General features: G+C 41.7%; 1 protein-coding gene across 3 annotated transcripts; it reads left to right on the forward strand.

The window, feature by feature from the left end:
* Positions 1–1,012: 1,012 nt before the first annotated feature.
* On the forward strand, positions 1,013–10,018 carry LOC114768015 (receptor expression-enhancing protein 2-like). 3 transcript variants are annotated; one of them, XM_028960044.1, is made up of 8 exons: positions 1,013–1,351; positions 2,402–2,474; positions 5,730–5,806; positions 5,973–6,093; positions 6,289–6,402; positions 6,700–6,892; positions 7,895–8,061; positions 8,513–10,018. In XM_028960044.1, exons 1-8 carry the CDS (start codon positions 1,320–1,322, stop codon positions 8,588–8,590), a joined length of 855 nt encoding a protein of 284 aa, XP_028815877.1. In that variant the 5' UTR covers positions 1,013–1,319; the 3' UTR covers positions 8,591–10,018. The 3 variants fall into 3 exon arrangements, with proteins under 3 accessions (XP_028815877.1, XP_028815878.1, XP_028815879.1); XM_028960045.1 differs by having other exon boundaries at positions 6,706–6,892; XM_028960046.1 differs by lacking the exon at positions 1,013–1,351 and adding an exon at positions 4,952–5,024 and having other exon boundaries at positions 2,406–2,474.
* Positions 10,019–12,294: the final 2,276 nt, after the last annotated feature.

Genomic DNA, 12,294 nt, shown 5'->3' on the forward strand with positions numbered 1-12,294 from the left:
TCTGTGTAGCCTTTATCGACGTGAGCTGTGCGCTGTTTTTAAACTCGTAAAAAAAATTTTTTTTTCTTTTTTTTTTTTCTGTAGAAAACCTTTAGTGTTACACAGTGATGATTAGGGGGTGGTTCATTCGAAGCTTATTATTCTACAGAATCAGTACACTTAAGCATTGAAGGGATAAAGACCAAAGTTTTGTATGTTGCGTTTTTATTTTGAAGTCCGCCGGAAATGTCCAATTCTTAAATCCCGTTTTTGTATGGTACACACCTGCAGGACTATTAGTTTGACTTTCAATTTTGGTGGCCGCTTATGGAAAAAAAAAAACGACTTGAAGGTCTGTTTTGTTGTGTAAAGGAACAGATTGATTGTCAACAAATGTATTAATTGACTGCTGGCCTTTAATATTTATCCATGTAATATTTTTATTTTAGCAGTGTGTAAGAATTTTCACCACAGTTTACAAAAATGGCCCTTATACTGTACATGGTAGACACTAATCTCTAATCTCAACAAATATTTCATTTTGATTTTGTTTGGTCTTTGTTTTTTTTTCTGCATTTGACTATATTAAACAGAGATATGATCTTGTAAACCCAATTTGTGCAACCCTTGGTGTAATTTTCTTACTCCTGCATAAACTACTTAAGGTGTGTCCTATCTCTCTCTGAACCAGTCCTGGAAATTTAGATTTAGTATATGAACTATGATGATTGTGTAAAACTTAAAAAGACAAAAAACGAAACTTTTTTTCCCCCTTTTCCTACAAAATTTCCCATCAATATTTAGTGTTAAACCTCCGCTGAAGTAGCTGAAATAAAACGTGTACATGCACGACACACGTAAGCATCATACATAATGAGGTTGCGTACATTTCTATCGCGAATCGAGCACACGGTTCCAGTTTTTGGGTAATAGATGCAGGTCAGGTCAGGGGTGGAGTGACTTCTCGCGAGAGACGAGAACACGTGTTTTTTTTTTTTTTTTTTTTTTTTTTTTTTTTTTACTGCGTGTTGATTTAGCGTGAAGATGTAATGGATACGCAGACATCGGTTTAGAAAGTTAATTTGAATTTTGTCTCGGATTTTATCGGCCGGCGTGTCTGCGCACCTGTATCCTGCCCCTTTAAGGGAATTAAAGGTCCCGGGAGCCGCTGAGGCAGCAGCTGGACGCCGCCGCCGTCATCGTCATCATCATCGTAACAGAAAACCTACGCCGCTCGGTCCGGACCGCGTCCCCGAACACCGGAGCTGTGCTGGGGGAATGGGGGGCAGCTAGTCGTGCCCGAGCATAAGGCGGAGGTTACGGCGAAAAACCGCGACAAGATGGTTTCGTGGATGATTTCCCGGATCGTGGTGTGAGTACGGCGGTGCGGCGGCGCGCCGCATCACGTTGCCGTCTGTCCCCGATTTTCATTTTATTTTTGTTATTTAGCGATTTTTTTCTTTTTATTTGTGAAAGTGTGAGTCCGTGGTGGGACGAATAGACGACCTATTATACATACATGTATCTTTATAGGTTTAAACCTCTTGGTTTATTTAGATCCTGTTTACAAATCCGTCTGTACTACATTTATTTAAAAATAATAATGACCGGTTTTAACGCCTTTTAATGCAATCGGCTAATCGTATATCTTTTAAATCACTAGGTGTGGAACAACAACGGTGCGTTAACCCATATATACATACATAATATTTAAAGCAGCAACGGGCCTTGGCTTGCCTCTCATTACATTTAATTAGGTTTATACGTTTTTCTCTGAAGCGGCCTTTTTATATTTGTAATGGCCATAAATAACGAGGACCATCTCTGGTTATGTCCAGCTATGCAGCGTAATGCTTTCATTCATTCATTCTTCTGTTGTGTGGCCCGTTTTGCTCTGGTACGCAAAAATAAATATATATTAGTGTGTATATTTACGTATAGCCAGCCAAACAATGCGTGATGCTCAACCTATTCTCTTATGGCAGACCCAGGTGCATCATGGGAGCGAGTGAAACCCTTAGTCAGACAGGCTGATGTCTGCACCGGAGCGGGCCGCGTGCACGAGCACGCGCTCAGACACATGGTCCACATCCGCCACGTCTGTCCCACCGTCCCGGAAGGATGCCACTACTCTTGTTTATTTCTTGTGCATTTATGGCTTTTAGTCAGACGCCCTTATCCAGAGAGACTTACAATCTGTAGTGACGGGGACAGTCTCACTGGAGACACTCGGGGTTAAGTGTCTTGCACAGTGAGGGGTTTGTGGCTCGTAGACGAGTGTGTTACCCGCTAGGCTACTACCTCCTTTCTTTCAGGTCTCTTATGCTAAGATCCCTTGGGCAGATGTCCTTGTGTGTCCAGTAACCTCGATATCGTGCCGGCAGAACATAAGGAACGGACTGACCTTCCTCTGTTTCTGCAGCCTGGCGTTTGGCACCCTGTATCCAGCCTACTCCTCCTACAAGGCGGTGAAAACGAAGAACGTTAAAGAATATGTGAGTACCGCGCTACTACAGCTCTGTACGCAGCCCCACCCTTCCTTAAAGTCTCTTTTACTGGCATAGGCAAGCAAGCAGAAATAGGCAAGAGAAACTGATGGTCAGGAAACCTAAATTGAAACACGGCAGATATATTTAATGCGTTTAAGGTCCCCTGACATGAAATTTTTGCTTTTATATCCGTCTTATTGGTTCCCTTGTACTGTATCTGAAGGCCTTGGTGCTGAATTACAGCCACTTTTATCCAGTCCCACAGTGCAGGTGAAGCGGTTGTCATTGTGATACACAGTAGCACAGCACACGGTGACACAACGAAATGAGACCTCTGCTTTTAACCATCACCCTTAGTGAGCAGTGGGCAGCCATGACCGGTGCCCGTTGCCTTTAAATGCTAATGAGGAGGAGAGAGGCGGGACTAGGAGGAGAGCGGCCTATAGAAGTTGAGCGGGCTTTTGTGGAAATGACGTCGACACCATTCACTGACCACAATGTTTGCCACAGACAGGAAGTCGTGTCAATGTTTTTTTTCAAGTAAAAATAAAATGAACCCATGGTCTCTATGACCGAACAAAAAAGCCATGACGGTTGGAGGAGAGAATTTTTTTTAGAGGAGGGGTGGGAATTCTCTGGGTGGAAAAAGCATGACAAACGGGAGGTAACCTTTCCCCTTATGATGTCATAAGGGGACAAATTCCAGAACCGACCTTCTGAGCCGCTGCTCTCTGAACGGTGAATCAGAATGACCAAAGCACTCTTTACACTCACAATTTCTAGCCACTGCAAGACCACAGACAGACTTGTATTAATGTTAAATTATCTCACAAAGTAAAAGTGTCATGATCAGGGTCCTTTAAGGTATATTAGATCATTTTTAAAGCTACAATTCAATTCAGGTGCTCAAAAGCTTGAGCACCTGACATGTTCAGGATTTAGCAACACCTCATTTGGCAAGTATCACAGCTTGTAAGTGCTTTATGTAGCTAAGAGTCTTTTGGTTCTTACATGGCACAGCTCAGTAAGCTAATTATGGTCTGGAAGTTTGGAAGAAGTTACCTGAGAATTCACACGGTGGGTCTGAAGTGCTGGATGCTCAGGAGCAGAAACAATGGCTCGGCTTGAAGTAACAATCTCAGTTGTGCTTATATTGCATGTTTTGAATGATCAGTGTCCCAAACAGATTTACTTGGCTTGCATTCTGTCATATCTTGGTATTGACACAAAATCACCAGTGATTGTCGGGGTGTGGCCAGCACGTTCTTATAGGCCCTGTTGGGACTGGCTCACCGCGAAGTAGCAGACATACAAGTCGGTGCCCTGTGCATATATACACTGCTCAAAAAAGTAAAGGGAACACTTAAACAACACAATGTAACTGACACAACTGTCCACTTATGGAGCAACACTGATTGACGATCAGTTTCACTAGCTGTTGTGCAAATGGAATAGACAACAGGTGGAAATTATAGGCAATAAGGGCGGGGTTCTGCAGGTGGTGACCACAGACCACTTCTCAGTTCTTAAGCTTTCTGGCTGATGTTTTGGTCACTTTTGAATGTTGGAGGTGCTTTCACTCTGGTGGTAGCATGAGACTGAGTCTAGAACCCGCACAAGTGGCTCAGGTAGTGCAGCTCATCCAGGATGGCACATCAATGCGAGCTGTGGCAAGAAGGTTTTTCATGTCTGTCAGTGTAGTGTCCAGAGCATGGAGGCGCTATCAGGAGACAGGCCAGTACATCAGAAGATGTGGATGAGGCTGTAAGAGGGCAGAAGAACCCCCTACCTGCCTTTGTGTAAGGAGGGTCAGGAAAAAGACTCCATGAGGGTGGTGTGAGGGCTTGACATCCACAAGTGGGGGTTGTGCTCACAGCCCAACACCATGCAGCATGTTTGGCATTTGCCAGAGAACACCAAGATTGGCAAATTCGCCACTGACACCATGTGCTCTTCACAGATGAAAGCAGGTTCACACTGAGCACATGTAAACCACATACTGTCCAGGAGTCAGCGGAAACTTTAGTCCAGGTCTGGGAGGAGGTCCCTCAGGAGGCCATCTGCCACCTCATCAGGAACATGTGCAGGCATTGTAGGGAGGTCATAAAGGCACGTGGAGGCCACACACCCTACTGAACCAAATTTTCACTGGTTTTAAGGACATTCCATCAAAGTTGGATCAGCCTGTAGATAAATTTGATTTCCATCGAAAAAGTGTGTGTGATTTAGCTGTCACCATGTTCAATTATGTAAAGAACAAAGTATTTAATGAGAGAATATATATAATTCAGATTTATAATGTCTTTATGTTTTTTATTCTTTTGAGCAGTTTATATAGATCGTGAAAGTGATTGTTTTCATTGCGGTAAACTGCATAGCACAGCACACAACAAAATTGTGTTCTGCATTTAATCAGTCACCCTTCAGGCACCGTCTAGTGGTGCATCTTTATACCTGTGTGTGTGTGTGTGTGTTGTTTTCAGTTCTCCCAGGTAGTTACTGGATCTCAACGATGGGTGGAGGAACTTGACCTTGTGGGATTAAATATTGGAAGATGTAAGCGCATGAAATAAATGTGTTTATCAAATTATTTAATGCACCCCCTTGTTTTGAACGCTCCTGACCTATAATTGCATTCCATAATTATTGATAAGCAACTTTTTTTTTATTGCAAAACTGTAGTGTCGGTCCTCTCTTTCAGGAAGTGTGCATCTTGGTATTTTTAAGTTTGGGGTCTCTGTCTGTAGAAGAGGGTACTGTAGCTCATGGTGGTGGGTTGCTATGGAAACCGTGCTCTGTCAGTGAGCAGTTGTTGCGTGTTCATTTGTCAAACCTTCATGACCAAATAAACACACTTAATATTTTTTGTTTAGTGTTGCTATGGATACATATGTTTGACAATTGATTATTTGTATTTTTTTATGAATTTCTTTGCCCATGTTAATAATGAAGTTTTTGAATGTTTTCTGCCTGTATTGCTGGCAGTTTGTCGGTTCGGTTGCTGTGGCTCGTAGCTCTTGTGGTGTTTTGTGTCGGTCCATGCTCTCTCCCCAGAGGTCAGTCATGTGTACAGTGATGTGCTGTACAGAGCTGGAGTGTGAGCTCACAACGTGCCCGGCCATGTGTGGGAGCATACGTGGGCACACGTGCCAATGTATGCTCCAGTGCTGATGCTCGCTCTGTGTGTGTGTGTGTGTGTGTGTGTGTGTGTGTGTGTGTGTGTGTGTGTGTGTGTGTGTGTGTGTGTGTGTGTGTACTTAGGTGAAATGGATGATGTACTGGATTGTATTTGCGCTCTTCACAACAGCAGAAACATTAACGGACCTGGTCCTTTCATGGTGAGTTCCACAGTATTTTTCAGGTTTAGTATTTTATCACATCCCATCTATTTTATACCCTCACTGCAATGCATTTTTCATATTGTAAAAAGTGAGATGTACTATTTACAAAAAGACAGCCATATTTGGCCAGTGTCTAAGGTTGCAACGGGATGGGCTTTTTCAGGTTTCCATTTTACTTTGAGCTGAAGATTGCCTTTGTCATATGGCTGCTGTCTCCATACACCAAGGGCTCCAGTGTTCTCTACCGCAAATTTGTGCACCCCACCCTCTCCAACAAGGAGAAGGTCAGTGCTGCAGTTTTTTTTTTTTTTTACAACAAAGTATAGAATGGAACCTATGTCTGATCACCAACTTACGATGGTCAGAAGTTTTCAGTTTTAATTGGTGTGTAACTACTAACATCTCAAATCTATATGCACCATTGGTCTGTTTAGCATTAACCGTGTCTTAACTCCACTGTGCAAAAATGGAAATTGCAGGAAATCGACGAGTACATCAGCCAGGCCCGGGACCGCAGTTATGAGACCATGATGCGCTTTGGGAAGCGAGGACTGAACATTGCGGCCAGCGCAGCCGTTACGGCAGCCGCCAAGGTGGGATTCTGTCTGTCCCTTTAGAGAATATCACTGTCACTCACTATCCATAAACGCTGAATCCAGAACTGGGCACATCCCAGCCCATCCGTATTTAGAAGATAATATCAAATTGCAGGAAGCCTTAAGAACTCTGACATAACTAATGAAGGAAAAAGTCATTTTCATCTCCACTAGTTTCTAAAAAGCAACAACCGTAAAGCTCAGTGCTTGCTGATGTTTCTGAATTTCCAGTAGTGCAACTTGTAGTGATTTAAAACTGTGCTTGGTCCCTGAAACCGCATTGGTTTGACCCAGGGACAGGGTGTGCTGTCGGAGAAGCTGCGCAGCTTCAGCATGCAGGACCTCACGCTCATCCAGGACGAGGAGGATCTCCACCTTCGCGCCGGTGAAGCTCGCCTGCGCACGCCCATGGCCACGCTGCGGGACCCCGTGGATGATGTGACCGGGGCCAACGGGACACCACGGGCCAAACCCGTTACACGGCAGAGTACGATCACAGGCTTTTAATGCAGTTGCACCTGAAAGTCTAAAAGTCTGTTTTATTCTCATCAGCATCTGCACTGTATACACTAATTTAGAAATGAACAAAGTCCTGTTCATGCAGCATTGCCAATTGAAAATAATAATAGGACTGACATTTTCTCTTTGGAACATTTTATATGGTTAATTAAATTGATTAATTTTTATAAATTTATGATCAGCACAACATGACTTAAAGCCAACCTTATGTAAACTGGGCTAAATGAAACTAATGTGAGGTGTTTTTTTTTTTTTTTTTTTTTTTTTTTTTTTTTCCATTAGAAAAAGTTTTGGATTTTCTGATATTCCAGATTCTTTTTAACAGACATCAGACCCACTTTGTAGGCTGTGTTTAAACAGGCAGCTGTGTAAAAAATCTGCAGTTGCCATGGCAGCAGCTATTTTGGGAGTGCCAGATTTTCAAATTGAGACCTAATTTAAGGTCTCCGAAAAAGTCACGTTACCCAGGACATCTTGAGACAATCTTGATGGTTTGCAGATTTCAGGACTCTCTGGACAAATTAATTACGTGATCGGTAGTTTTGCGGCAAAGGTGCAACACTAAACGTGCAGAACTCCCAGCCCTCGCGTTTGACTGTTCGTGTTGGTGGTGTTGGTGAGGGCTGCATCATGGTTCTGAAGGTTTCTGGCCTGAGCAGCAGGCCGCTGTCAGCTGATCTGAATGAGGGTGGATGGATGGAGGGAGGGAGGGTCTGGGCTCTGGCCAATCCTGTGGAACAGAGGCTCCTCAGAACATCCTGACTACAAATTTGTGTTTTTTTTTTTTTTTTTTCCCCCCCTCTGGTTTGAAAAGAGCAACCGCACAGAAATGGGTGATGAGGAAGGCTAATGGGATTAAAACTGGCCAAAGCCAAGAACCTCTTTCCAGAGAGCATCCTGCCAGACACCAGAAAAGTTGAGAGGGTTTGAGAAAAAAAAAAAAAAAAAAAATGCTCTTGTGGTTTCCCAGCTCGCTCTTCACCTGCACCAGTTGCAGATGAAGTCCATGCTTCCAGGTCTGAGGGTGACCCGTCGGACATGAGGACTGAACAGTCAGACGAGGACACTGGGGACAAAGCCCCCAAACGTACGGCAAGCGTCAAAGTGGCCAAGAAGCCTGCTGCTGCCAAGACAGAGGTACTATTATTATTATTATATATTTTTTAACGTTTGTTACATCTTGCACCTTTGCAAGTAGAGTCTCATTTGGTTCATGCTGCACATTTATATCATAACAATGATCTAGATAATATATCGATGACATAAAGTTCATCACGCCTGTTTTTCATTAGTTGTCACTTTACTTGTTCGTATTTACACTGGTAGCTTTATCCAGGTATGTAAGACTTATTAACAGGTTCTGGAGAATCTTTGAACCAACTGCAGCAACTATTTTGACATATATAGTGTTAGTTCCTGCTGCAACACCTGTTTTTGGGGCTTCAGAGTTCTGGTATTTGATTGTCATTGAGTTTGAAGCCTTGGTTGTGACGTAACGGGTTCTACTGCCCCTGACATAATTCAGCAGCACCGCCCTGATGCCGTAGTAGCTGTTGATTTAACCGTTCGACGGCCCTTTCTCCACCAGGCAGCCAAGACCGTGAAGAAGCAGCCAAAGAAGAAGACGACCACTGCAACCAGTAATAATACCGCCGAGACGCCCTGAAGCTCAACCTTCCACTTCAAGACGCACACACGCACACACACCCACACACACACACACACACACACACATACCATCAGGAAACACTCAATTCTCACGTGCTAGTGGAGTGTAGCAGGATTCTTCTCACATTATATCAGCAACACTCTTTTAATGCAGCCATCCACTTGTCTCTGCATTAATGTAAGTGTGTGAGGGAGAAGTGGAGAAAATCACTCATTGGCTGACCTTCAATTCTTCCTCTGTCAACTCGTCCAGTCGTGGACAGCTAGTGTGTCCACATCTTGGCTTTGTGTCTTCGTGAAGTGAAGGCCAGTCCATGGTGGGTTTCCCTGTCGTTTACTTTGGTGCATCAGTACAAAAGGCTGCTTGTGAGCAACTATAATATAAATTTATCTTATTTTATGTGGAAAACCGTTCATGTCATAATCAAATGATACTCTTTCCACGCAGCATATGCATATGGGGCTTTTTCATCCTCTTCACTATACACACACATGCACACTATTTAGGTCAATGCATTTTATGGCTATGGTCTTAGAATTGATGGTACATTTTAAGGTATTGTGTTTTTAGGCCTGTTACAGGCACCTAATGTCCTCCTGCTCTGGCTAGACCAACATCCTGTAGGGAATGCATCTCCATGGCATCCTTTATAGGATGTAGGGTGTCTGTCCAGTGCATTGACAAGGGGCCACTGACTCTACATATTTTTAAGGCTTTTTATTATTATTATTATTTCATCTTATTTAGAAAATGTACTAAATACTAAAGGCCAGGATAGCGCTAGAGGTCATCAGGGGTCCCAAACTCAATTCCTACAGGACAGCACTCTGGACCTTGTGGCTCTTAGTTGTGTAGCGCTTTGAACACCAGAGGGCAAACTCCTTAATTTGCTGGAATCAAATGTATTTTGTAAATAGTACTACTGACTGTATCATTTGAGCTTGCTTGCCTTATTTTCTTTAAAAAATTTATTTTTTTTTTTTTGCTTTCTACAGCAAACGTGAGATTCACACGAACATTTCATTTTCTAATGCAATTTCTGACTACCATTTTTCATTTCATTTAATTTTTCTCATTGTTTCAGTTTTCCATTGTGGGGTTTACAGAAAGGCTCAGCCGGATTTCAAAATTTTAATGGAGATAAGACTGAAAATCATAAACTTTTTTTTTTTCCTCTGTGGTACTTTAGCTGTCTCTATTGAAACCTTTTTTTTATTATTATTTATTTATGCCTCATTTTGTTTTCATTTGAAGTCACAATCACTGTGAGATTTTCATTTGTGAGAATTATTAATATATTCTTTTGTGCCAATACTCCACTGTAATAAAGAATGAGAAATAATTGTGCTGGGACTCTGTTAGCCGCCATATACAGTATACAAGGTACTGATTTCAGAAACTGCTAATAAAAGTATTACAGATTTGTATGTGCTTCATCTTTGTGTAAAGACTAGTTTTAGGGCACTTTTTAATATTATTTTGCATAGAAAGAAAACTAATGCCATTTATGCTAATCTGTGACTAGTTAGGTTAACTGCTATGCGCTAATAGTCTGATTTATAGATGCTGATGTTTACAACATCATTCTTCCCACAATTTGCACAAGATGTTCTCAGTTAAAAATAATCTAGGAGATGGATTTTCTTCATTTTTAGTCTACATCAGAAAATGTTCCAAGTTACGTTGACTTTCTATATTCTTGTAATGGCATTTAATTTTGAGTTGGAATAACTTGTGTATGTCAAGTAAACCTATATTGTTCTCTTAACTCTCTTAACTGTTTAGTTAACAGAGTTAACTAAACCAAAACGTTCAATTTAACTTAGAAAACCAATTACATCAGAAAAAATAAGTAAATATACTTAGTGAACAAGATTCTTTTTTTAAACAATGTGCTTATAATTTAACTAACCCGAGTTAGTAATTTTTTTTTAGTAATTACTGCAATATGATTGTTCACTGCACTACATAATATATAATTATCCACACTTTGCATTTCATTAAAATCGGAATGACTAATTTGTTTCAAAACAAAAATAAATGTTTTTATGCACAACTATGCAACAACAACAAAAAAAAAAACAGACTTTATATTATTTTAATTTAGGCAGTCTATTACATTTTGCTGTAATTTTGCAATTTGGTTGACCCATGTCTTTCGGTTTCAGTGTAATGCTCTCTTCTTCCACATGATGTCGCCATTGACTATGTGAACTACTGCGTGGCGTGTGTAGTTGGTGTTTGTCTCTAATGATGAGCCACACTTTCTGTTAACTGAACTGCCCCTCTGTTTTTTCACTGATACCTGAGCCACTGAGCCAGATACCTGAGTCAGATTAGCATGCAAAACATCTACAATATGCACATCTAAAATGATTACAAGGCTCTTGTAGTTTGCATAAGGATTACGTTTGTATGTGTGCTTTTAAAAATCCTGTCCTTCACATCCAAAAGTAATCAGGACTGAAAATCGAACTAAAATTTCTAACTTTAGAAACTTTAGTATCTGCAGATGTGATATGATATGATAATTGAGTTTGTATGCACTGGGAAACTGGGAACATTATAAATGTCCTATACTTAATCTTCTTTAAATCAAGTTGATTAAACCTTAATATAGATGTAAATGCTCCACTACGTCGAATGCAGTTCATTTCAATATCAGATCATTAGATGCAAATTGGCTTTTATTCTCTTTTAACATATAGTTAACCATGTGGTTAGTTAAGAAGTTGTGTACTGATACACTCTATGTTGGTCTGGTTCTGCTGGAGGAGATGAGTTTCAGTTGCGCAGAAGAACCAGTGTCCTGTTACATAAAGCTCTGCAGTGGCTGAATCTCATTAGAGCATGTGTGTGTGTGTGTGTGTGTGTGTGTGTGAGCGAGAGCGAGAGAGAGACCTATTACTGTGTATTAGGGAGAGAGGAATAACAGAGGATTCCCCGACCAGAGGATCTCCCAACACCAACCACCTTCCCCTGCGGGGGCGTCCAGGAATTAGAGCTGCTGTTGCCGGGTGGACGGTTCCCCCCGTTCGTCTCTCGCTTCCTTTTGCCCTTTACATCCCCTGGAGAGAGACTGCAACACTGCCGGGCTTTTCCCAGAGTCGGTGACGTAGAGGGACACCCGGTTACACAACCGCTGCAGGGGTGGACCTTTTTTTTTTGGACCCTGCCGCAGCTGTTACTTTATGTAATGCATCTGCACACCTTCACCTTGGCACATGTTTAATGATGAATATTTAATGATGGAGATTCAGACAATGAGGGCATCACCAATAAAGTTGATGAGGGTTTGGTAATTAAAGGCCAGGTTTTAATGCACATAGACAGGATTTTGTGCCACCACTAGATGGGGCAGTTGAACCAGAAAACTAAAGAAAAACACGAACATTTTCTCCAAAGTTTTAGTTCTTTGAAAAAGACTTGAGCTCATAAAAAACTGGCCTAGAACATTCAAAATTGGAGATCCTTGAATTCTATCCACTTAACTGTCATTGCTGTCTTTGTCTTTCTCCACATTCTCTTTCTTATTGTGAAATTTTGAATTTCTCAGTATGCAAGAAAGTAAAAGACTGAAGTTTATTTGTGTAGCAGCATGTCCCGAAATGGACCTCAGAGCCAAGTACAATGCTCGAAAACGCCACGCCACGCCCGCCCGTTCGTTTTTGTACCTATTCAGACACCCTCAACACCCTTCA

This window comes from Denticeps clupeoides, chromosome 18, assembly GCF_900700375.1.
Source record: "Denticeps clupeoides chromosome 18, fDenClu1.1, whole genome shotgun sequence".
Lineage (NCBI taxonomy): Eukaryota > Metazoa > Chordata > Actinopteri > Clupeiformes > Denticipitidae > Denticeps > Denticeps clupeoides.